This window comes from Scyliorhinus torazame, chromosome 2 (genome assembly GCF_047496885.1).
Source record: "Scyliorhinus torazame isolate Kashiwa2021f chromosome 2, sScyTor2.1, whole genome shotgun sequence".
NCBI classification, from domain to species: domain Eukaryota; kingdom Metazoa; phylum Chordata; class Chondrichthyes; order Carcharhiniformes; family Scyliorhinidae; genus Scyliorhinus; species Scyliorhinus torazame.
Window position 1 is genome coordinate 66481419 of NC_092708.1, and position 21907 is coordinate 66503325.

General features: G+C 48.2%; 1 protein-coding gene across 1 annotated transcript in view; it reads left to right on the forward strand.

The window, feature by feature from the left end:
- Positions 1 to 12061: 12061 nt before the first annotated feature.
- LOC140406662 (histamine N-methyltransferase-like) overlaps positions 12062 to 21907 on the forward strand; it is a 78923-nt gene continuing 69077 nt past the window's right edge. The window contains exons 1-3 of the mRNA XM_072494667.1: positions 12062 to 12214; positions 20667 to 20806; positions 20978 to 21033. Coding sequence (XP_072350768.1) covers positions 12062 to 12214; positions 20667 to 20806; positions 20978 to 21033 — 349 coding nt within the window. The remainder of the gene's footprint in view (positions 12215 to 20666; positions 20807 to 20977; positions 21034 to 21907) is intronic.

Consider the following 21907-nt stretch of genomic DNA (forward strand, 5'->3'; position numbering starts at 1 on the left):
ACTGGTGAGGTCACGATCTGAATGGAAATCTGTTACATTAAAATGTTCATCACTAAAACATGTGACACCTGAAACATGTGAAGCCTGTCAGGTTAATCTTTGCAGCAGGCCTGCCCTCAGCCCCAACCCCTTTACCCCCTCCCCCCCAGGCACAATGCTCCAAGATCAAAAGCCCCCAATGAACAGTGCGGATGGGTGTGAGCGGACTGTCAGCAGAAAGGCAGGAGTTAGATTTCAGCAGATCCTGAGGCGCACCAGAGCTTTCCTCACAGTGAGGATCATCACTCTCCTGCCTTGTATAGTAACCCACTGACAGTGCCAACACAGGCCCATCACCTTGGAGTGATGTTACACAGGACCTTGAGGATGGAAACAGGGTGGTTGGGGAGGGGGCGATGTGATTGGAGGGAGGGGGTGGGAGGAATGGGGGGGTGGGGAAAATGAGGGAGCATTGGAGGGGGGGGGGTGCGATGCGGGAGGGAAATGGGTGTTGGGAGATGAGCTGATGGCCACAGCCTTGTCCTAGGAAAATCTGTAGACAATGAGAGCCTCCTTGGTCTTTCTGATATGCCAGACTGTTGCCGGAGGCTATCTTCCATTACCTGCCTCCTCCTCAGGGTCGTTCTCCAGCACCCCCTGGTCCGCCTCCTCCTTAGATGAGGCACCATGTCCGTCTGCCTCCCCTTCTCCTCATTCTATTCCTCCAGCATGTCACCCTGCTGCTGTTCCAGGTTGTGGAGGACACAGCCGACCACCACAAATCGGAAGAGTCTTTGGGGGTTTACTGCGGGGCACCACCAGAGAGGTCAAGGCATCGGAACCACATTTTCAGCAGCCCAATGCACCGCTCAGCTGCAACAAGCACAGTGAGGGACAACCTTTGCAGGATTCACGCTAACAAACATTTTTGTGTTTGGAAGGAATTGGAGAAAGAGAGGGACCGACATCAGTTATGGCTTCCTTCCTGGGACCCTCAAATCCATCAAGACCTTTCCACTCTTACTATGACTGCCCCATATTCTCTCAGAGTGCCATCCAGTGAACCAGTTGTGCTGACAAACCTTGCCTCGCATACCCACCCCTGGCCACATCAGGACACCAGACCTCCACTGAGAACATTCGGAAGGTCTTGCTTAACTGCCCTCCACACATTCAGCTACTTACCCTTTGGCCACGCGAGGATCCTTAGTGGTGAAGCTCTGCTCTTTAGTGTTTGATTGTTGGCAGCTGCCTCCATGGTATTTACGCACCAATCATCTTCTGAGACATGATCTGTGCATTCAAGGAAGTTCTGAAGTGTGAAGTGCTCTCACAACTAACAAGGCTAATTCCACATTTGAAATAGTCTTCAGCTGCGACTTTCAGGGGAGAAGCTGCAATAGTCCTCTGTCCCTGGAGAGTTTGGTAGGACAGGCAGGCTGCAGCTGTGGTTGGCCCTGTTCTGGGTCTCCACAATATTTAAAGATGGCTTGAAGGCCTCACAACGCAAAGCCTCTCCTCCCCACCTCCCCTTCCCCCAGCCCAGGAAAACCCCCACAGGAGCTCAGGGCATTTCATACAAAGCAGCAGGAGTTCAGTGTGGAGGTTTGTATCCTCCTGTGGGGAGTTCACATGGTCATCCCACGGTCAGTCCGGCACACAATCTCACAAGATTCGCATAACGGACAGTGGGGGGTTTCGAAGCTGAAAATTCGCACTGTGGTGTTCAGGGATCAACAGCGGCATCGAGCAAATGGTGCAGCAATGTGCGGCTTGCCAGGAGCTCCCTCCATCAGCTTTGCCGCACCTGTGGGAATGGCCAGGAAACCCCTGGGTGCGCTTCCATGCTGACTTTGCTGGGTCCTTTATGAGGGTCAATGTTTCTGCTCCTTAAGACGCCCATTCATAGTGGATGGATGTGTATCGAATGTCTTCCACCTGCTTGTGAATCACCATGGAAAAATCATGGCAATTATTCAGCACCTATGGATTCTGTAGGTTCTTGCCACAATAGAACTCCCTTTACCAGCTTGGAGTTCCAGGTCTTAATGCGAGCCAATGGGGTGAAACATGTCCGAACAGCTCCAAAGCATCCATCTTCTGCATCCCTGGTACCATGTTGTGTTCTGTGATACAACAGTTGTAATGATGTATTCAGAACATCTAGTTGTTTAATTAGAAAGATGATTTATTAGCAAACACATGGGAAGATAACTAACAAATTATAATACAGACGATGGCTACTGACAAATTAATTGAATTCTCCTGGAGCTACTCTGAGTGCAACTATCTTCTTGTATTACTTACTATCAACTGGCGGGTGTCTCAAGTCATGTGATAGATCTCTATTGCCACCTGCTGGTCAGAGGTCATATTGATAACTATTTGCACTGATCGACAACTATATACATTGATGTGTGCATGCATATCACCACATCCCCCTTCCTTTGTGCTATAACCTGCCTACTGACGATTGGCTGGGGGCTAATGATTATCCCACAATCCTATGGGAGTATGAACTTCCCCAATGAGGGGGGCGGAGAAACTCCTACTATAAATAAGCTGGCCAGTCCAGGAACCAGGAGGAAGGAGAAGGTAGCAAGGGAAGTTACTGCTACTGCTATGTATATATTGTTATAGTAAATAAACTTTATTATTTTGTATCCTTAAAACTCGTGCTGGATTATTCGGGGCCCTTACAAAACTTTGTAAGTATTAAGAATTACAAACGTGACTGTTCTTTATACAACACGATATGCATGATAACTTTAAACATATATTGTACACAGTTTACCACAAGTTCAGCCTGTCAGGTTTACGATGTAATCTGATTGAACTCCTGAGTGATGGCCTTCATTTGTTGTTGGTGTTCCTGCTTGTTCTGCATTCTCTGCTGCAGATGCTTCTTTGATTGCTGGCTCTGCTGGGTGGTCTGTGTCCTCTTCAAGTATTTTGGGATTACACAACAGCTCTTCTGCTGGACTCAGCATGAAAGGGCTTTGTGATTTCAATAGCGCTCTTTAGTTCCTTCGCAAGAGTGAACCATCCTTAGTAAGAACCAGAAACGAATGTGAACCTGCCTGTTGCAACACTTTCTAAGCTTTGACCAGCCATTTCCATTGGCATCCTCGCATCAGACCATATGACCTGGATGCAGTGCCTGGAGCTTCTTTGTGGATCTACCGTAGAACCCTTTCTGCCTCCTCTTTTGAAGAAGCAGTTTTAGCTCCAGTCCTCGGTGAGTTGCAATGGAAGGCAGGGTCTGTCGCAGCTGTCTATTTATTAGCAGCTGTACTGGTGACAGCCGATTGACAAGTGGCACCTAACAATAACTTAGAAGCTTTTTAGATAAATGTCTTCCTGGCTGTCAATGGCTTTTTTTAGCAGCTGTTTTACAATGTGCACACCCTTTTCTGCCTTCCCATTTCAATGGGGATATAGAGGACTTGAGGTGATGTGCCGAAAATCATAATGATGGGCAACTTCAGTCCACTCATAATTTTTGAAACAGGGACCATTGTCAGACATGAAAATGCTTGGTATGCCATGCTGGGCAAAAAGCTCTTCAGCATGTTGGATGACACACCGAGCTGTCGAGTTCGCCAACTGTGTCAGCTCCGGATCATTTGAGATGTGTTGGGTGCTCTGAGATACAGACGAACCAACACGGTTGCGATTGGTACAACGCAGTTTTATTCCTTTAAACTATTTATATAACAAACTTGGTACTCAGCACGTGGTGACTGTGTGAGTGTCTGGCTTTGAGGTCCTTGCCCTGTGCCGTCTCCTGATGGACTGCCCAGGAAGTGTCATGTTTCTTGTTTTGTACTGTGTATGCTCTTGTCTGTGATTGGCTGTCGTGTTATGTGTGCTAATTGGTCCATTGCTCTGTCTATCATTATGTATGTGTGTATGTGCTGTGATGTTCACTTGACTATCATGACATCCTACCTTTTTTACAAGATTATGTGCCTACGTGGTTATAAATAGAAATGTGTACTGAGTGCAGCTAAATGTGTGTGTGTGTAATATTTACAGCATGTACATGGGGCTTAACTATACACAAGAAACGATGTCGGGTGTGACATACTAACGAGGTTGTACCATAACAAAAAAAAGCGTGGAAATGTGGAACGATAAAATGAATGCCTGTAACGAGAAGAACATAGACATGTTAAAACAGTGGTTGCATGAGTTCAACGTGTAAACAGTCTCATAAGTCCAGTCTAGTAGGTGGGCGATGAATTCGGGTTGACCGCCTCAAGGGTGGGTCGGGAACCACCGGCTGAGGTGCGGGCCTGGCCACGGGCGGCGACGGAAGGGGCATGGTAGCAGGCAGCTCCACAAAGTCGATATCAGGAACCACAGGAGGACACGGCATCAATGTAAGGTCTTGTTGCAAGCGTGGAAGTAGGCAAAGAGCCTGGCGATTAAGGCTACGCACGGATCCATCAGGCAGGCGTACCATGAACGAGCGGGGAGCCACGCGTCGGAGAACTTCGGCAGGTGCTGACCAGCCACCGTCTGGTAGGTGGATGCGGACCTCGTCTCCAGGGGCCAGGGCAGGAAGATCAGTTGCCCGCGTGTCATATGACCTCTTCTGGCGACCGCGCTGCAGTTGCATCCTATGCAGTACCGGAGTATGGTCTATTGTTGGTGCCAGGATGGAAGGCACAGTGGTCCTGAGGGCGCGACCCATCAGCAGCTGTGCTGGTGAGAGACCAGTGGCTAGTGTGACCGAGCGATAGGCCAGCAGGGCGAGGCAGAAATCCGATCCGGCAGCAGCAGCCTTGCAGAGGAGCCGCTTGGCAATGTGAACGTCCTTCTCCGCCTTTCCATTTGACTGGGGGTGCAGAGGGCTGGACGTCACGTGTGTGAAGCCATACGAGGCAGCAAACAATGACCATTCCTGGCTGGCAAAACAGGGCCCATTGTCCGACATGACAGTCATCGGAATGCCGTGGCGAGCAAAGGTGTCTTTGCAGGCCCTGATGACAGCAGACAACGTCAAATCGTGCAGGCGTATGACTTCTGGGTAGTTGGAGAAGTAGTCAACTATGATGACATAGTCACTGCAAAGCGCGTGAAAAAGGTCCACACCCACCTTCGCTCAGGGGGACGTCACCAGCTCATGGGGCAGAAGCATTTCAAGAGGTTGCGCCGGCTGAAACCTTTGGCAGGTTGTACAGTTGAGCACCATGTTGGCAATATCGTCACTGATGCCCGGCCAGTATACCGCCTCTCGGGCTTTCCGTCTGCACTTCTCGACCGCCAAGTGGCCTTCATGTAGTTGGTCGAGAACCAGCTGGCGCATGCTGTGCGGAATCACAATCCGGTCCAGCTTCAGAAGGACACCATCAATGACGGCCAGGTTGTCTCGGACATTGTAGAACTGCGGGCACTGCTCTTTGAGCCACCCTCACGTCATGTGGTGCATCACACGCTATAGAAGGGGGTCGGCCGCAGTCTCTCGGCAAATACGGGCCAGACTGGAGTCATCAGCTGGCAGATTTGCTGATGTGAAAGCCACCTGTGCCTCGACCTGACATATGAAACCCTCCGCATCTGGCGGCGTGCTCACTGCTCTGGATAGGGCACCCGCAACGATGAGTTCCTTCCCTGGGGTGTAGACCAGTTGGAAGTCGTACCTCCTTAGTTTAAGTAGGATGCGCTGGAGGCGAGGGGTCATCTCGTTCAGGTCCTTGTTTATTATGCTGACTAAGGGGCGGTGGTCAGTTTCGACAGTGAACGAGAAGACCATATACATAATCATGGAACTTGTCGAAACTGGTTAGCAAGCCCAGGCACACCTTTTCGATCTGCGCGTAGCGCTGCTCTGTGGGGGCCATGGCTCGCGATGCATAGGCAACTGGGGCCCATGATGCCGTGTCATCCCTCTGCAGGAGCACTGCTCCAATGCCGGATTGGCTGGCATCATTGAGATTTTGGTGGCACGAGACATGTCAAAAAACGCCAATACCGGTGCAGTGGTGAGTTTGAGTTTGAGCTCCTCCCATTCCAGCTGTGGACATTTTGACGAGGTGGCGCAGAGCCGTTGTGTGAGAGGCAAGGTTGGGAATGAACTTCCCCAGGAAGTTGACCATGCCAAGGAAGCGTAGGACAGCTTTCTTGTCGGCCGGCTGCGGCATGGCTGTGATGGCGCTCACCTTGTCTGCATCCGGACGGACCCCTGACCAGGAGATATGGTCCCCCAGGAACTTCAACTCGGTCTGGCCAAAGGAACATTTGGCTCGGTTGAGGCGCAGGCTGTTTTCCCGTATGCGGGCAAAAACGCGTTGGAGACGATATATGTGCTCCTGTGGTGTGGTGGACCAGATGATAACGTCGTCCACATATACGCGCACCCCTTCGATGCCTTCCATCATCTGCTCCATGATCCTATGAAAGACCTCGGATGCCGAGATGATGCCAAATGGCATCCGGTTGTAGCAGAACATGCCGAAAGGGGTGTTGTAGGTGCATAGCTTTCGGCTGGAGGGATCGAGTTGGATCTGCCAAACCCCTTAGAAGCATCCGGTTTCGTAAATATTTTCGCCTGGGCCATTTCACTGGTGATCTCCTCCCGTATGGGATAATGTTCCCTCATGATATTATTATTGAGGTCTTTGGGGTCAATACAGATGCGGAGCTCGCCGGAGGGCTTCTTGACACACATCATGGAGCTGACCCACGGCGTGGGCTCTGTGACCCTGGATAGGACCCCTTGGTCCTGGAGATCCTGCAGCTGCTGCTTGAGGCGATCTTTAAGTGGCGCAGGAACCCTGCGAGGTGCGTGAATGAGAGGGATGGCATCCGGTTTGAGGCGAATTCGGTAGGTATATGGCAGTGTTCCCATGCCCTCGAATGCCTCCTGGTTGTGGGCGTGGAGCGATTGGAGCTGTGTGTTAAACTCTGCATCCGGGAAGTCAGATGTGCCGTCCGAAGAGAGAGAGTGGACTCGTTGCACGAGGTGGAGAGCCTTGCATAGCTGTGCGCCCAGCAGGGAGTCCTTCGATGAGCCAACTATCTCAAACGAGAGTGTGGCCGTGTGTGTGTTGTGTGTCACCTGGAGCTGGCAGGATCCCATGGCCGGGATAACGTTCCCGTTGTAGTCGACCATCCTGCACCGGGACGGCCAGATTGGTGGTCTGACCTTCTTGGCATAGAAGGCGAACCATGCTATCAGGTTGGCGGAGGCGCCAGTGTCCAGGCGGATAGTGATCGGCGATCGGTTGACCGTCAGGGTGGCACACCATTCATCACCCGGATTGATTGTGTTGCCCCGGTTCCCATCAATGACCGCAACCCGGAAGGCGTCTTGGTCATCTGTGTCATCGGTTTGGATGTCGTAATGTGGAGGCTGAATGGTCCGCACGTTCCTGCGAGGTTGTCGGAGATGCGGAAAATCAACAGGTTGAGCCGCTCACAGCGTAGGCATTGTTGGGTTTTTGCGGGACATTGCCCTTTTAAATGCGGAGCTCCACAGTTGCCGCACGTCATGACGTCATGGCGTTCGTTACGCCACTGCGCATGCGCAGTTCGGTCTTGTGTCGAGCGCGCCTGCGCATCACGTCCCTCAGTGTTACCGTAGGTTTTGGCGCGCACAAGCGCGGGAGGCCTCGAAAAGCGCGCGAAACAGCTGCCCTCGTCCGGGCCACGGGGCGGGAGAAACACGATCGCCTGGACCCGTTCTGCCTCGTGGGTGGCCTGGCTTGCCGATTCGGTCGCGTGGGACCCCCTCCGTGCCGATTCGGTCGCCTGAAATTGGGCATAGCGGCTAGTCGCGTTCTCGTGCAGGACACAGACTTCAACTGCAGATGTTAAGGTCAGGCCTTTTATTTTTAGAAGCTGCTGGCGTAGGCTGCCGGAGGCAAACCCAAAAACGATCTGGTCCCGGATCATGAACTCTGAGGTGGTGTCGTAACCGCAGGATTGTGCGAGTATGAGGAGATGCGTCAGGAAGGACTGAAAGAGCTCATCCTTACCTTGCAGGCGCTGCCGGAAGACATACCTCTCAAAGCTCTCGTTGACCTGAACGTTGAAGTGTTGGTCGAGCTTGAGGAGGACCGTGTCATATTTAGATTTGTCCTCACCTTCCGCGAACACCAGGGAGTTGTATACATGGATGGCGTGCTGACCTGCGTTGGTGAAGAGGATGGCGATCTTCCTTTTGTCCGAGGAGTCTGTTTTTTGTTGGCTTCCATAAAGTGTTCGAAGCGCTGCTTGAACAGCGTCCAATTTACGCCAAGCTTCCCAGCGACTTGCAACGGCTGCGGTGTGTTGACGGTGTCCATGGCGCAGGATGGCAGATTTGTGGGTAGGTTTTGATTCACTTCTGGTGCCATGAAGTGTTGGGTGCTCTGAGATACAGACGAACCAACACGGTTGCGATTGGTACAACGCAGTTTTATTCCTTTAAACTATTTATATAACAAACTTGGTACTCAGCACGTGGTAACTGTGTGAGTATCTGGCTTTGAGGTCCTTGCCCTGTGCCGTCTCCTGATGGACTGCCCTAGGAAGTGTTGCATTTCTTGTTTTGTACTGTGTATGCTCTTGTCTGTGATTGGCTGTCGTGTTATGTGTGCTAATTGGTCCGTTGCTCTGTCTATCATTATGTATGTGTGTATGTGCTGTGATGTTCACTTGAATATCATGACAGTCAATAACTAAAAGGCTGTCTTTTCCATTGAAGTGAAAAAGATCCATGCCCACCTTCTGCCATGGACTTATGGTGATTTCACCCACGTGCATCAGTTCTTTGCTTTGCTTGCAGTGAAATTTCTGACACGTGTCACAGTGGTCGACCATGCCGGCAATGTCTTGGATGATGCCTGGACAATAAATTGTATCCCTGGCCCTGGGCTTGCCCATCTCACTGCCCAGGTGCTCTTCATGGAGCTTCTTGAGCATGAGTGGCCTCAAGGAATGTGGAATCACAATCTTGTACTGTCACAGGAGAAGGCCATTTGCTTCACTCAGTTCTGACCACACACTGTAGTAACCCGAGCAGGAACACTTAGGCTATCCCTCTCAGAGACACTTGATGATCTTTTGTTGGACCATGGTCTTGGCTGTTTCCGCCTTTATTAGGTGTGACTTCTCATCGGAGACTGGAAACGATGTAGCCTGACTAGGCACTGACTAGGTCAGGCACTTTCAGATGTGTCTCCTGCAACATAATTACGTCCGCCTTTAGAGCCTGCAAATGCGCGAACACACATGCCCTTTTAACTGGCCCATTTAGTCCCCTGACATTCCAGGTGATCAGCCTGGTTGGGGGGCACAGTAGGCGTCCCTTCAACCAGTAATTCTCGGACCCTAGCTTGCGTTCGTGGGTCCTTTTTTCGAGACCAGCCCCTGATCCCTCACAAAGTCCATCGCTTCGTCGGGCTCGGAGAAGTAGTGGTGTTGGCCCTGATGCGTAACCCAAAGACAGGCCGGGAAGAGCAGACCAAACTCACGTGCTTTTTGAACAACACCTCCTTAACTTGTTTAAAGGCTGCTCGCCGCCTGGCCACCGATTGGCTTAGGTCGTGGTAAATGCGAAGGACACTGTTATTCCACGTGCTGCTCTTAGCGCTCTTTGCCCACTGCAGCACCCGCTCCTTCTCCACAAACCTGTGGAACCTAACCACCATCGGACGGGGGGGGGACCCCCCAGACGCACCTGTCTCACCTGCACTCTGTGTGCCCCCTCCAGCTCCGGTGGTCGCGGGCAGGCTTCAGCCCCCATCAGCTGCATCAACAGGTCCGCCACGGACGCTGTGGCATCAGCTCCCTCCGCCCCCTCCGGGAGGCCGATGATCCTCAGATTTTGTCTTCGGGCTCTATTTTCCAGCTCCTCTACTCTGTCCAGCAGTCTTCTCTGTTTCTCCTTCAACCCGTCGACTTCTAGCGCAGCAATCGTCTGCGCGTCCGCCTGCTCCTCCACCGCCTCCACCAGCTCCTTAACTTTTTCGTCCTTGCATCCAGTCTCTGGTTCAGCTGATCCACTGCCTTCTGAAGTGGGTCCAAGTTATCCCGCTTCAACGACTCAAAACTGCTCTTTATTACCTGCAGCATGTTTTCCAGCGCCTGCTGGATCGCCGGGTCCGAGGTCCGCAGGTCCGCCATCTTTGCTCCGGGTCAGCTTCCCCTGCACCTTGCCTTTGTCCCTTCCTCTCCTGTTTGCGCTGCTTTCTGCTCTCCCGCAGTTCCATTCAGCTCTGCTCACTCCTTAGCCCCCCGTGGCCGTCCTTTAAGTGCTCCACAGTCCTGCAAAACCAGGGAACCAGGTCCTCAAATCCCGCCGGAGTGAGAGCCCCAGCATGTACGACTCCCTCGCTCATTGTCGCCACCGGAAGTCCCAGGTTTCTTTTTTGACTGCGTCACAGTGCTTATGGCGCGAGCGTGTTCTTTGAAATTCATGCCAGAAAGATTTCAGGCTGTGCATGTGAGGAGTGGGTTAACAGATTTTCCAATTAAATGATGATTTGATGTCAACTGTCCAATAGAAGTCACTGATACATAAAGGGGGCACAGGTGGCACTATTTGTTGGTGGAGATTTGTGCCCGTGGGGTCGCTGCCATGCTGGCCACGGGCCATTGAAAGCCATGGCGTGCCGGCTTTCGGTGCCGGAGCAATACACAGCACTCCAACGCCATACGAGCCCCCTAGGAAGGGGTGAATGCCTGGGCCCGGAGACCCGTTGACGCCGGCGTCGCTCGCAGTGCTTTTGACGCCAGCGTCAACACTTGGCCGGGATTTCAGAGAATCCAGGCCCTTGTCTCCTTTACTGCACAGCAACCTGGAGGCTTAAAGAGCATACTAATTGACTGTGCAGCTAGCTCACTTGCATGGCAGGTCTTGACAGCATTTTCTAATTTCAGATCTTCTTCCCTCAATAACCTCTCACGTACTTTGCCATTTGATACGCTGAACACGATCTGGCCACGGATCATTGACGAGTTTAAAGTCCCAAAATTGCACGACCGCGCCTTCAACCTCAAATCGATTACAAAAGAATCAACAGATTTGTCTGCTATTGGGTATAGTATAAAATATAAAACACTCAATTGTATAATTTTTCTTCGGAGAGCAATGCCGATCAAAGTACTGTTTTACTGCAGCAAAGCTTTTGCTTTCATATTCGTTGTCGAAGGCAACGGTATTGTATGTTTCTAGTGCTTGAGGACCTGCTACCGTGAGCAGCAATGCAATATGCCTCTCATCAGGCTGTGCCTGCAGGCCAAGGGCTGCAACATAGAGTCTAAATTGTTCCTTGAAAACACACCAATTTTCATCTACGTTACCCGAGACTTGAAGCTGGTGAGGTGCCTTAAAATCTTCCATCTCTAACTTCACAGTCTTTCATTGCATTGAGTTGCAGATGGCCATAGTTCACCAGGTCAGCAGTAGAATCTTTCCTTTTTGTTCTTCTGTCTATTTTGCCCCATCTTCTCCGTTGTTATTTTTAGGTCTTCTGCACTGCTGGTACCATGTTGCATTCTATGATATAACCGTTGTAATGATGTACACAGAAAATCCAGGTTTTTAACTAGAAAGATTAATTATTAACAAACACGTGGAAAGATAACAAAAAAACTACCTTCCGGGAGCAGAGAGGAGCAGACCTGCATGGAAACTGCAACAGGGAGAGAATAAATTCAGCGCCAGGCTATTATAATTTCAATTAAATAACTATTTTAAATTTGTTGTCAGATCAAGAGGGATAAATATTCAGGTTCTTTTTTAAAAAAGCTAATTGAATAGTGTACGTGGGATTGGATATATGACACAAAAACATCTTTCTAAAGTTTAATTTCAAAAGTTTAATTTAAAGGAATAACTCATGGCAGGACAGCTCCAAGGTGTGGTTTTCTCCTCTTGCTCCATGTGGCAGACTGGGGACAGTTCCAATCCCCAGGGTCAGCATGTGTGCAGGAAGTGTCTCCAGTTACAGCTCCTGGAAGTTCGAGTTTCAGAGCTGGAGCGGTGGCTGGGGATACTGTGGAGCATCCGCGAGTCGGAAAGTATCGTGGATAGCACGTATAGAGAGGTGGTCACACCGCAGGCTCAGACTGTGCAGGCAGGAAGGGAATGGGTGACCACCAGACAGTGCAAGAAAGCGAGTCAGGTAGTGCAGGAATCTCCTGTGACCATTCCCCTGCAGAACGATATACCATTTTTGATACTGTTGAGGGGAATGGCATCTCAGGGGAAAATAGCAACAGCCAAATTCGTGGCATCATGGTTGGTTCTGCTGCAGAGGGGAGGGGTAATAAGTGTGACAGTGCAATAACAGTGTTGTATGGGGATTCAATTGTAAAGAGGATAGACAGACGTTTCTGTGGCCCAAACGAGACTCCAGGATGGTATGTTGCCTCCCCGGACCGAGGGTCAAGGATGTCTCGGAGAGGGTACAGGACATTATGGAGGGGGTAGGTGAACAGCCAGTTGTCATGGTACACATCGGTACAAACGACATAGGTAAAATAAAGGGATGAGGTTCCAAAAGCAGAATGCAGGGAGCTAAGAAGGAAGTTATGAAATCGGACCGCAAAGGTTGTGATCTCAGGATTACTACCGATGCCACGTGCTGGTCAGAGTAGAAATGACAGGATATATAGAATGAATATGTGGCTGAAGAGATGGTGTCAGGGGGAGGGTTTCAGATTCCTGGGGCATTGGGACCGGTTCTGGGGGAGGTGGGACCTGTACAAACTGGACAGGTTACACCTGGGCAGGACTGGAACTGATGTCCTCGGTGGGCTATTTGCGAGAGTGGTTGGGGAGGGTTTAAAGTAATATGCCAGGAGGATGGGAACCTATGCAAGGAGTCAGAGAAAGAGTGAGCAAGGACAAAAGCAAAAGGTAGAAAAGTGAATAAGAAAAGTGATAGGTGGAGAAACCAAGGACAAAATTCAAACATGGCAGTAGAGAAAAATATTGGGAGCAAGACAAGCATTGTGAAAAAAGACAAACTTAAAGGCTCTGTGCCTTAATGCACGGAGCATTTGCAATAAAGTGGATGAACTAATCATGCAGATATATATAAATGGGTATGATATAACTGGGAATAAGGAGGCATCGCTGCAGGGTGAACAGGGATGGGAACTGAATGTCCCAGGGTTTTCATTATTTAGGAAGAAAAAGGCATATAAGAAAAGGTGGTGGTGTGGCACTGCTGGTTAAAGAGGAAATTAATACAATAGTGAGAAAGGATATTAGCTCTGACAATGTGGAATCTGTATGGGTAGAGTTGAGAAATACCAAGGGACAAAAAACATGAGTGGGTGTCACATAAAGACCCCCAAACTGGAGTGGTGAGGTTGGGAATGGCATGAAACAAGAAATTAGAGATGCATATAACAAGGGAATATCGGTGATCATGGGTGATTTTAATCTTCACATAGATTGGGCAAATCAAATTAGCCACAGGACCATAGAAGAGGAATTCCTGGAGTGCGTACTGGATGGTTTTGTTGACCAGTATGTGGAGGAATCAACTAGAGAGTAGACCATCTTAGACTGGGTACTGTGTAATGAGAAGGGAATCATTGCCAATCTGGCTGTTCGAGATCCCTTGGGGATGAGCGACCATAACATGACAGAATTTTTTAACAAGTTGGAGAGTGAAGTAGTTGGTTCAGAGACTAGGGTGCTGAATCTTAATAAAGGGAACTTTGACGATATGTGGCATAAGTTGGCCTTGATAGATTGGGGAGAGTTACTTAAAGGGATGACAGTGGGTAGACAATGGCAGACATTCAAGGAACGCATGGAGGAACTACAGCAATTGTTCATTCCTGTCTGGCACAAAAGTAAAGGGAGTAAGAGGGCCAATCCATGGCTTAGAAAGGAAATGAGAAATAGTATCCGATACAAGGAAGAAGCATACAGATTGGCCAAGAAAAATAATAGGTCTGAGGATTGGGAACAGTTTAAAATTCAGCAGAGGATGAAGGGATTGATTAAGAAGGGGAAAGTACAGTACAATTCCCTTGCAGGGAACATAAAGACTGACACTAAGAGTTTCTACAGATATGTGAAGAGAAAGAGATTGGTAAAGAGGAATGTAGGTCCCCAACAGACAGAAACAGGGGAATGCAATAAGGGACAAGGAAATGGCTGAGCAATTGAATACATACTTTGGTTTTGTCTTCACAAATGAGGACACAAATCAGATCCCAGAAATGTTGGAGAATGAAAGGTTTAATGAGAGGGAGATCAACATTAGTGGAGAAATGGTGCTGGGAAAACTGATGGGATTGAAGGCAGATAAATCGCCAGGGCCTGCGAATCTGCATCCCAGAGTGCTCCAGGAGGTGGCTCTGGAAATAGTGGATGCATTGATGGTCATCTTCCGGGATTCTATAGACTCTGGACCTGTCCCTGCAGATTGCAGGGTAGTTCATGTCACTCCGATATTCAAAAAGGGAGGTAGAGAGAAAGCAAGGAATTATAGACTAGTAAGCCTAACATCGGTCGTGGGGAAAATGCTTGAATCCATTATCAAGGACTTTATAGCGGAACATTTAGAAAGCAGTGGCAGGATCAGTCAGGGTCAGCATGGATTAATGAAGGGAAAATCATGCCTGGCAAATCTGTTGGAATTCTTTGAAGAGGTGACCAGTACAGTCGAGAAGGGGGAGTCAGTCGATGTGGTATATTTGGACTTTCAGAAGGCGTTTGAAAAGTCCCGCATAAGAGATTATTGTGCAAAAGTAAAGCGCATGGGATTGGGGGAAATGTATTGAGGTGGATAGAAAACTGGTTGGTAGAGATGAAACAAAGAGAAGGGATTAATGGGTCCTTTTCAAATTGGCAGTCAGTAACTAATGGGGTACCACAGGGATCGGTGCTGGGACCCCAGCTGTTCACAATATATATTAATGATTTGGATGAGGGAACAAAATGTAACATCTCAAATTTTGCAGATGATACCAAATTATGTGGGAGGGTCAATTGTGACGAGGACGCAGGGATCCTAGAGCAAGATCTTGAGCGAGTGGGCAAATCAATGGCAGATGCAGTATAATTTGGATAAGTGTGAGATTATTCACTTTGGAAGCAAAAACAGGAAGACAGATTACTATCTGAATGGTTGAAAATTGGGAGAGGGAAGTGTGCAACGGGACCTGGGTGTCCTTGTGCACCATTCGCTGAAGGTAAGCATGCAGGGGCAGCAGGCGATAAAGAGGGCTAATGGTATGTTGGCCTTCATTGCAAGAGGTTTCGAGTCTAGAAGCAGGAATGTGTTGCTACAATTGCACAGTGCCTTGGTGAGGCCATACTTGGAGTATTGTGTGCAGTTTTGGTCTCCTTCTCTGAGAAAAGATATCCTTGCTCTTGAGGGAGTGCAGCGAAGGTTTACCAGACTGATTCCAGGGATGGCGGGACTGTCATATGAGGAGAGATTGACTAGGTTGGGATTGTTCTCGCTGGAGTTCAGCAGAATGAGGGTGGATCTCATAGAGACTTATAAAATTCTAACAGGACAAGACAGGGTAGATGCAGGGAAGATGTTACTAATGGTGTGTGTGTCCAGAACCAGGGGTCACAGTCTGAGAATTCAGAATAAACCATTTCGGACAGAGATAAGGAGACATTTCTTCACACAAAGAGTGGTGAGCTTGTGGAACTCATTACTACAGGAAGTAGTTGATGCTAAAACTTTGCATATATTCAAGAGGCGGCTGGATGTAGCTCTTGAGGAGAATGGGCTCAAAGGTTATGGGGAGAAAGCAGGATTAGGCTATTGAGTTGGATGATCAGCCATGATCATGATGAATGGAGGAGCAGGCTCGAAGGGACAAAAGGCCTCCTCGTGCTCATATCTTCTATGTATCTATGTAACTATAATACAGACGATGGCTGATAAATAAATTCAGTGAATTCTGCTGGAGCTACTCGAAGTGCGACTATCTTCTTGTATGTCTTACTACCAACTACCAACTGGCGGGTGTCTCAAGTCACATGGTAGATCTTTAATGCCACCTGCTGGTCAGAGATCCTACCTATAACCATGTGCACTGATAGAAAACTATATACATTGATATCTACATGCATATTACCGCAGGTGCCTTGAAGCAAATCTTGCATGGTTTTTATTCAAGTACCGAGTGATGCTGGGCATCACAAGCAGGGATTGCCGGCTGAATTGCTAAGTTGCCAATGCATCCAGAACTGCTTGAGTTTAACATTCCTGAGTCCTGGCAGAAGCAGGATCTCCAGAAGAGTGACCATGATCACCGAAGGCGTGACAGATGTTTTTAACCATGGGCACTGTTCATGTTCAGATTTTCGGGGCAGCGCCCAATCGCTCCCAGGGACTATAGTGGAGAAAATGGGACCAGTTTCTTACTTTGTCAAGACTGGAGAGTGGGCGGGCCTTGTGAAAGCACATGGACCACCCAAAGGGCCGGAATTCCACCCCGGGGGAATCCATGCTAAACGCATCTGTGCCTCACTCAGTCTGTTTGTCGTCCTTCAGTTAGGGAGCACTTTTCATCAGGGACCTATACCCAGACCTGCAGGACGTAGGTGACACAGGTTCGAATATGGACACAGAATATCGCAAACAGAGGTGGGCCCTCAACATTGCCCCTTTACATTCTGCACAAAAAAGGCGCTCCTCAACACGATATCCGTCCCCCCGACCCAGCCTCACATCTGGTGGAAGCGCAGCCACAAGCAAATTGGTGATAGAGACCCATTCAATAATCCATTGCAGGAGCACCTTTTGTCTATGTGGGGGGGAGAGTGAGGGAGTGGGGTGAGGGAGGCCGGTGGAGGATATAATAACCCGCACGAGACCTACGGGGACACATCGATCGAACTGTGAGCTGTGAGTCATGCTGCGGCCTTTACTTGGTGAATGAAATGTTGTTTAGTTTACCTCCTCAGGCCTCCTGAGCTTTTATACATATCATCTGCAAACTTCCTAATCCTGTTTCCTATATTTAAGCCTAAATCATTGATATTTATCATGTACAGCAAGGGATCTAGTTCTGAGCCCGATGGAACCATACTGGAAGCAAACTTGCAGTCATAAAAGATCCTCAACCATAAACTTGTTTTCTGCCACTTAACTAATTTTGGATCCAAGTTGCCACTTACTCTTGGATCCCATGAGTTTTTAATTTACTGATTTGTGGGACCTTATCAAGATTACGACTGTGGTATTGCGAGGCAAAGCGGCGAGGCAGTGTTAAATCGCACTAGTGATTTATTTAACAAAGAAGAACTTTACATATGGAGCAGTACAATTCCAACAGGTCCAATTCCAGTAGAATAGTGGTTAGCATGTTGCTTCCCAGCACCAGGGACCCAGGTTCAATTCCTGGCTTGGGTCACCGTCTTTGTGGATTCTGTACATTCTCACCGAGTCTGCGTGGGTTTCCTCCAGGTGCTCTCGTTTTCTCCCACAAGTCTCGAAAGACGTGCTTGTTAACTGAATTGGACTTTCTGAATTCTTCCACAGTGTACCCGAACAGGCGACAGAGTGTAGAGACTACACAAGTATCAGTCTAATTTAAATGCTTAAATCCTAGAACATAGAACATAGAAAATACAGCACAGAACAGGCCCTTCGGCCCACGATGTTGTGCCGAACTTTTGTCCCAGATTAAGAACAAATCAATCTACACCTCAGCATTCTACCGTAATCCATGTACCTATCCAATAGCCGCTTGAATGTCCCTAATGTTTCCGACTCAACTACTTCCACAGGCAGTGCATTCCATGCCCCCACTACTCTCTGGGTAAAGAACCTACATCTGACATCCCCCCTATATCTCCCACCATTCAGCTTAAATTTATGTCCCCTTGTAATGGTTTGTTCCACCCGAGGAAAAAGTCTCTGACTGTCAACTCTATCTATTCCCCTGATCATCTTATAAACCTCTTTCACGTCGCCCCTCATCCTTCTCTGTTCTAATGAGAAAATGCCCAGCACCCTCAACCTTTCCTCGTAAGACCTACTCTCCATTCCAGGCAACATCCTGGTAAATCTCATTTGCACCCTTTCCAAAGCTTCCACATCCTTCCTAAAATGAGGTGACCAGAACTGCACACAGTACTCCAAATGTGGCCTTACCAAGGTTTTGTACAGCTGCATCATCACCGCACGACTCTTAAATTCAATCCCTCTGCTAATGAACTCTAGCACACCATAGGCCTTCTTCACAGCTCTATCCACTTGAGTGGCAACTTTCAAAGATCTATGAACTTAGACCCCAAGATCTCTCTGCTCCTCCACAATGCCAAGAACCCTACCGTTAACCCTGTATTCCGCATTCATATTTGTCCTTCCAAAATGGACAACCTCACACTTTTCAGTGTTAAACTCCATTTGCCACTTCTCAGCCCAGCTCTGCATCCTATCTATGTCTCTTTGCAGCCGACAACAGCCCTTCTCACTATCCACAACTCCACCAATCTTCGTATTGTCTGAAAATTTACTGACCCACACTTCAACTCCCTCATCCAAGTCATTAATGAAAATCACAAACAGCAGAGGACCCAGAACTGATCCCTGCGTTACGCCACTGGTAACTGGGCTCCAGGCTGAACATTTGCCATCCACCACCACTCTCTGACTTCTATCAGTTAGCCAGTTTGTTATCCAACTGGCCAAATTCCCCACTATCCCATGCCTCCTTACTTTCTGCATAAGCCTACCACGGGGAACCTTATCAAATGCCTTACTAAAGTCCATGTACACTACATCCACTGCTTTACCTTCATCCACGTGCTTGGTCACCTCCTCAATGAATTCAATAAGACTTGTGAGGCAAGACCTACCCCTCATAAATCCGTGCTGACTATCCCTAATCAAGCAGTGTCTTTCCAGATGCTCAGAAATCCTATCCCTCAGTACCCTTTACATTACTTTGCCTGCCACCAAAGTAAGACTAACTGGCCTGTAATTCCCAGGTTTATCCCTATTCCCTTTTTTGAACAAGGGCACGATATTCGCCACTCTCCAATCCCCTGGTACCACCCCTGTTGACAATGAGGATGAAAAGATCATTGCCAATGTCTCTGCAATTTCATCTCTTGCTTCCCATAGAATCCTTGGATATATCCCGTCAGGCCCGGGGGACTTGTCTATCCTCAAGTTTTTCAAAATGCCCAACACATCTTCCTTCCTAACAAGTATCTCCTCGAGCTTACCAGTCTGTTTCACACTGTCCTCTCCAACAATATGGCCCCTCTCATTCGTAAATACTGAAGAAAAGTACTCGTTCAGGACCTCTCCTATCTCTTCAGACTCAATGCACAATCTCCCGCTACTGTCCTTGATCGAACCTACCCTCGCTCTAGTCATTCTCATATTTCTCACATATGTGTAAAAGGCCTTGGGGTTTTCCTTGATCCTACCCACCAAAGAATTTTCATGCCCTCTCTTCGCTCTCCTAATCCCTTTTTTCAGTTCCCTCCTGGCTATCTTGTATCCCTCCAGCGCTCTGTCTGAACCTTGTTTCCTCAGCCTTATAGAAGTATCTTTCATCCTCTTAACAAGTCATTCAACCTCTCTTGTCAACCATGGTTCCCTCACTCGACCATCTCTTCCCTGCCTGACAGGGACATACATATCAAGGGCACGTAGTATCTGTTCCTTGAACAAGTTCCACATTTCAATTGTGTCCTTCCCTGACAGCCTATGTTCCCAACTTATGCACTTCAGTTCTTGTCTGACAGCATCATATTTACCCTTCTCCCAATTGTAAACCTTGCCCTGTTGCACGCACCTATCCCTCTCCATTACTGAAGTGAAAGTCACAGAATTGTGGTCACTATCTCCAAAATGCTCCCCCACTAACAAATCTATCACTTGCCCTGGTTCATTACCAAGTACCAAATCCAATATGGCCTCCACTCTGGTTAGACAATATACATACTGTGTTAGAAAAGCTTCCAGGACACACTGCACAAACACCACCCCATCCAAACTATTTGATTTAAAGAGTTTTCACTCAATATTTGGGAAGTTGAAGTCACCCATGACTACTACCCTGTGACTTCTGCACCATTCCAAAATCTGTTTCATAAGAACATAAGAAATAGGAACAGCAGTAGGCCATCTGGCCCCTCGAGCCTGCTCCGCCATTTAATGAGATCATGGCTGATCTTTGTGGACTCAGCTCCACTCTCCGGCCCGTACACCATATCCCTGAATCCCTTTTTTCTTTAGAAAGGCATCTATCTTTTTCTTAAAAACGTTTAAAGAAGGAGCCTCAACTGCTTCACTGGGCAAGGAATTCCAGAGATTCACAACCCTTTGGGTAAAGAAGTTCCTCCTACACTCCGTCCTAAATCTACCTCCCCTTATTTTGAGGCTATGCCCCCTAGTTTCCCAATCTGCTCCTCCACATCTCTGCTGCTATTACATAAGAACATAAGAACTAGGAGCAGGAGTAGGCCATCTGGCCCCTCGAGCCTGCTCCACCATTCAATGAGATCATGGCTGATCTTTTGTGGACTCAGCTCCACTTTCCGGCCCGAACACCATAACCCTTAATCCCTTTATTCTTCAAAAAGCTATCTATCCTTATCTTAAAAACATTTAATGAAGGAGCCTCTACTGCTTCACTGGGCAAGGAATTCCATAGATTCACAACCCTTTTTGTTCTTTTTGTTCTTCATGGCTTAGGTCACTGTCTGTGCGGAATCTGCACGTTCTCCCTGTGATTGAAAGGGTTTCCACCGGCACTCCGGTTTCTTCCCACAAGTCTCAAGATGTGCTTGGTTAGGTGAATTGGACATTCTGACTTCTCCCTCAGTGTTCCTGAACAGGTGGCTCGGAGATTTTGACAGTAACTTCATTCCAGTGTTAATGTAAGCCGACTTGACAATAATAAAGATTATGATGAGTTGAAATAGTTTAAATTATTTAAAACGTTTGCTTTGCAGGTTTACAAATTAAACTGTTAGTGAAACCATTTGTTACAAATGTCATTACAGGTTTGTTCATGTCTTTTAAAAAATATATATATATTTTCTTTGCAGCATCGGGAAAAAGGGAGCTTCCAGTCTAAATGTCCTGGGGGTAGGAAGTGGTTCAGGTAGGTCCTGCAGTGTCCATTGTTCTATATCTCAAGAAACATCAAGGAGCTCACAGTCAATATTGAGGGCTCCCAGTGCATCTCCCTGCTCCCTCTATGCCATTATGCCGCCACCACCTTTGTTGAGTCTGTCTTGCCGATGGAACAGGCCATACCCAGTGATGGTGGTAGTGGTTTCTGAGACATTTTGAGGCATGATTCGGTAACCAAAGTAAGTACTGCCATTGCTTGGCTATTCTGTGGGATACTGGCCCAAATTTTGGCACAAGACCCAACATGTTTGGTAAGGAGAACCTGATAGGTTTGGCACAACTAGCTGTGCCATTGTCACTACCAGTGCCCTGGTCAATGTTCTGTAGTGTGTCCAATTTCTATTTTTTTTACTTTATAGTGGTTTGATATAATTAAGTGGCTTGTTTGGACATTTTAGAGGGCATTTCGGAGTCAATCATATTGTTGTGGGTCTGGGGTGATATGTAGGCCAGAGCAGGTAAGGAGCAGATTTCCTTCACGAAAGGACATTGGTGAACCTGATGGGTTGTTACATCAATCAATAATAATTTCATGGTCACCATTACTGACACATGATTCTAGTTTGTTGTGATCAAAGAACAAAGATCCTCACCTCTGCACCGTACGCCAACCTCTAAGTCAGGGACAAATCTCTCCGCGGTCACCCTCATGTCTTTCAGGGCTCATTGGGGGGAGAGGATACTGATGTCTGGTGCCCTGCCACCCGTCTGGTCCCTTGCCCGTCTGTTGTGGGCCAACTTCTCCTGTGGGAAGCATTAGTAATTGGGGACTCTATAGTCAGGGGCACAGATAGGAGATTTTGTGGGAGCGTGAGAGACTCACGTTTGGTATGTTGCCTCCC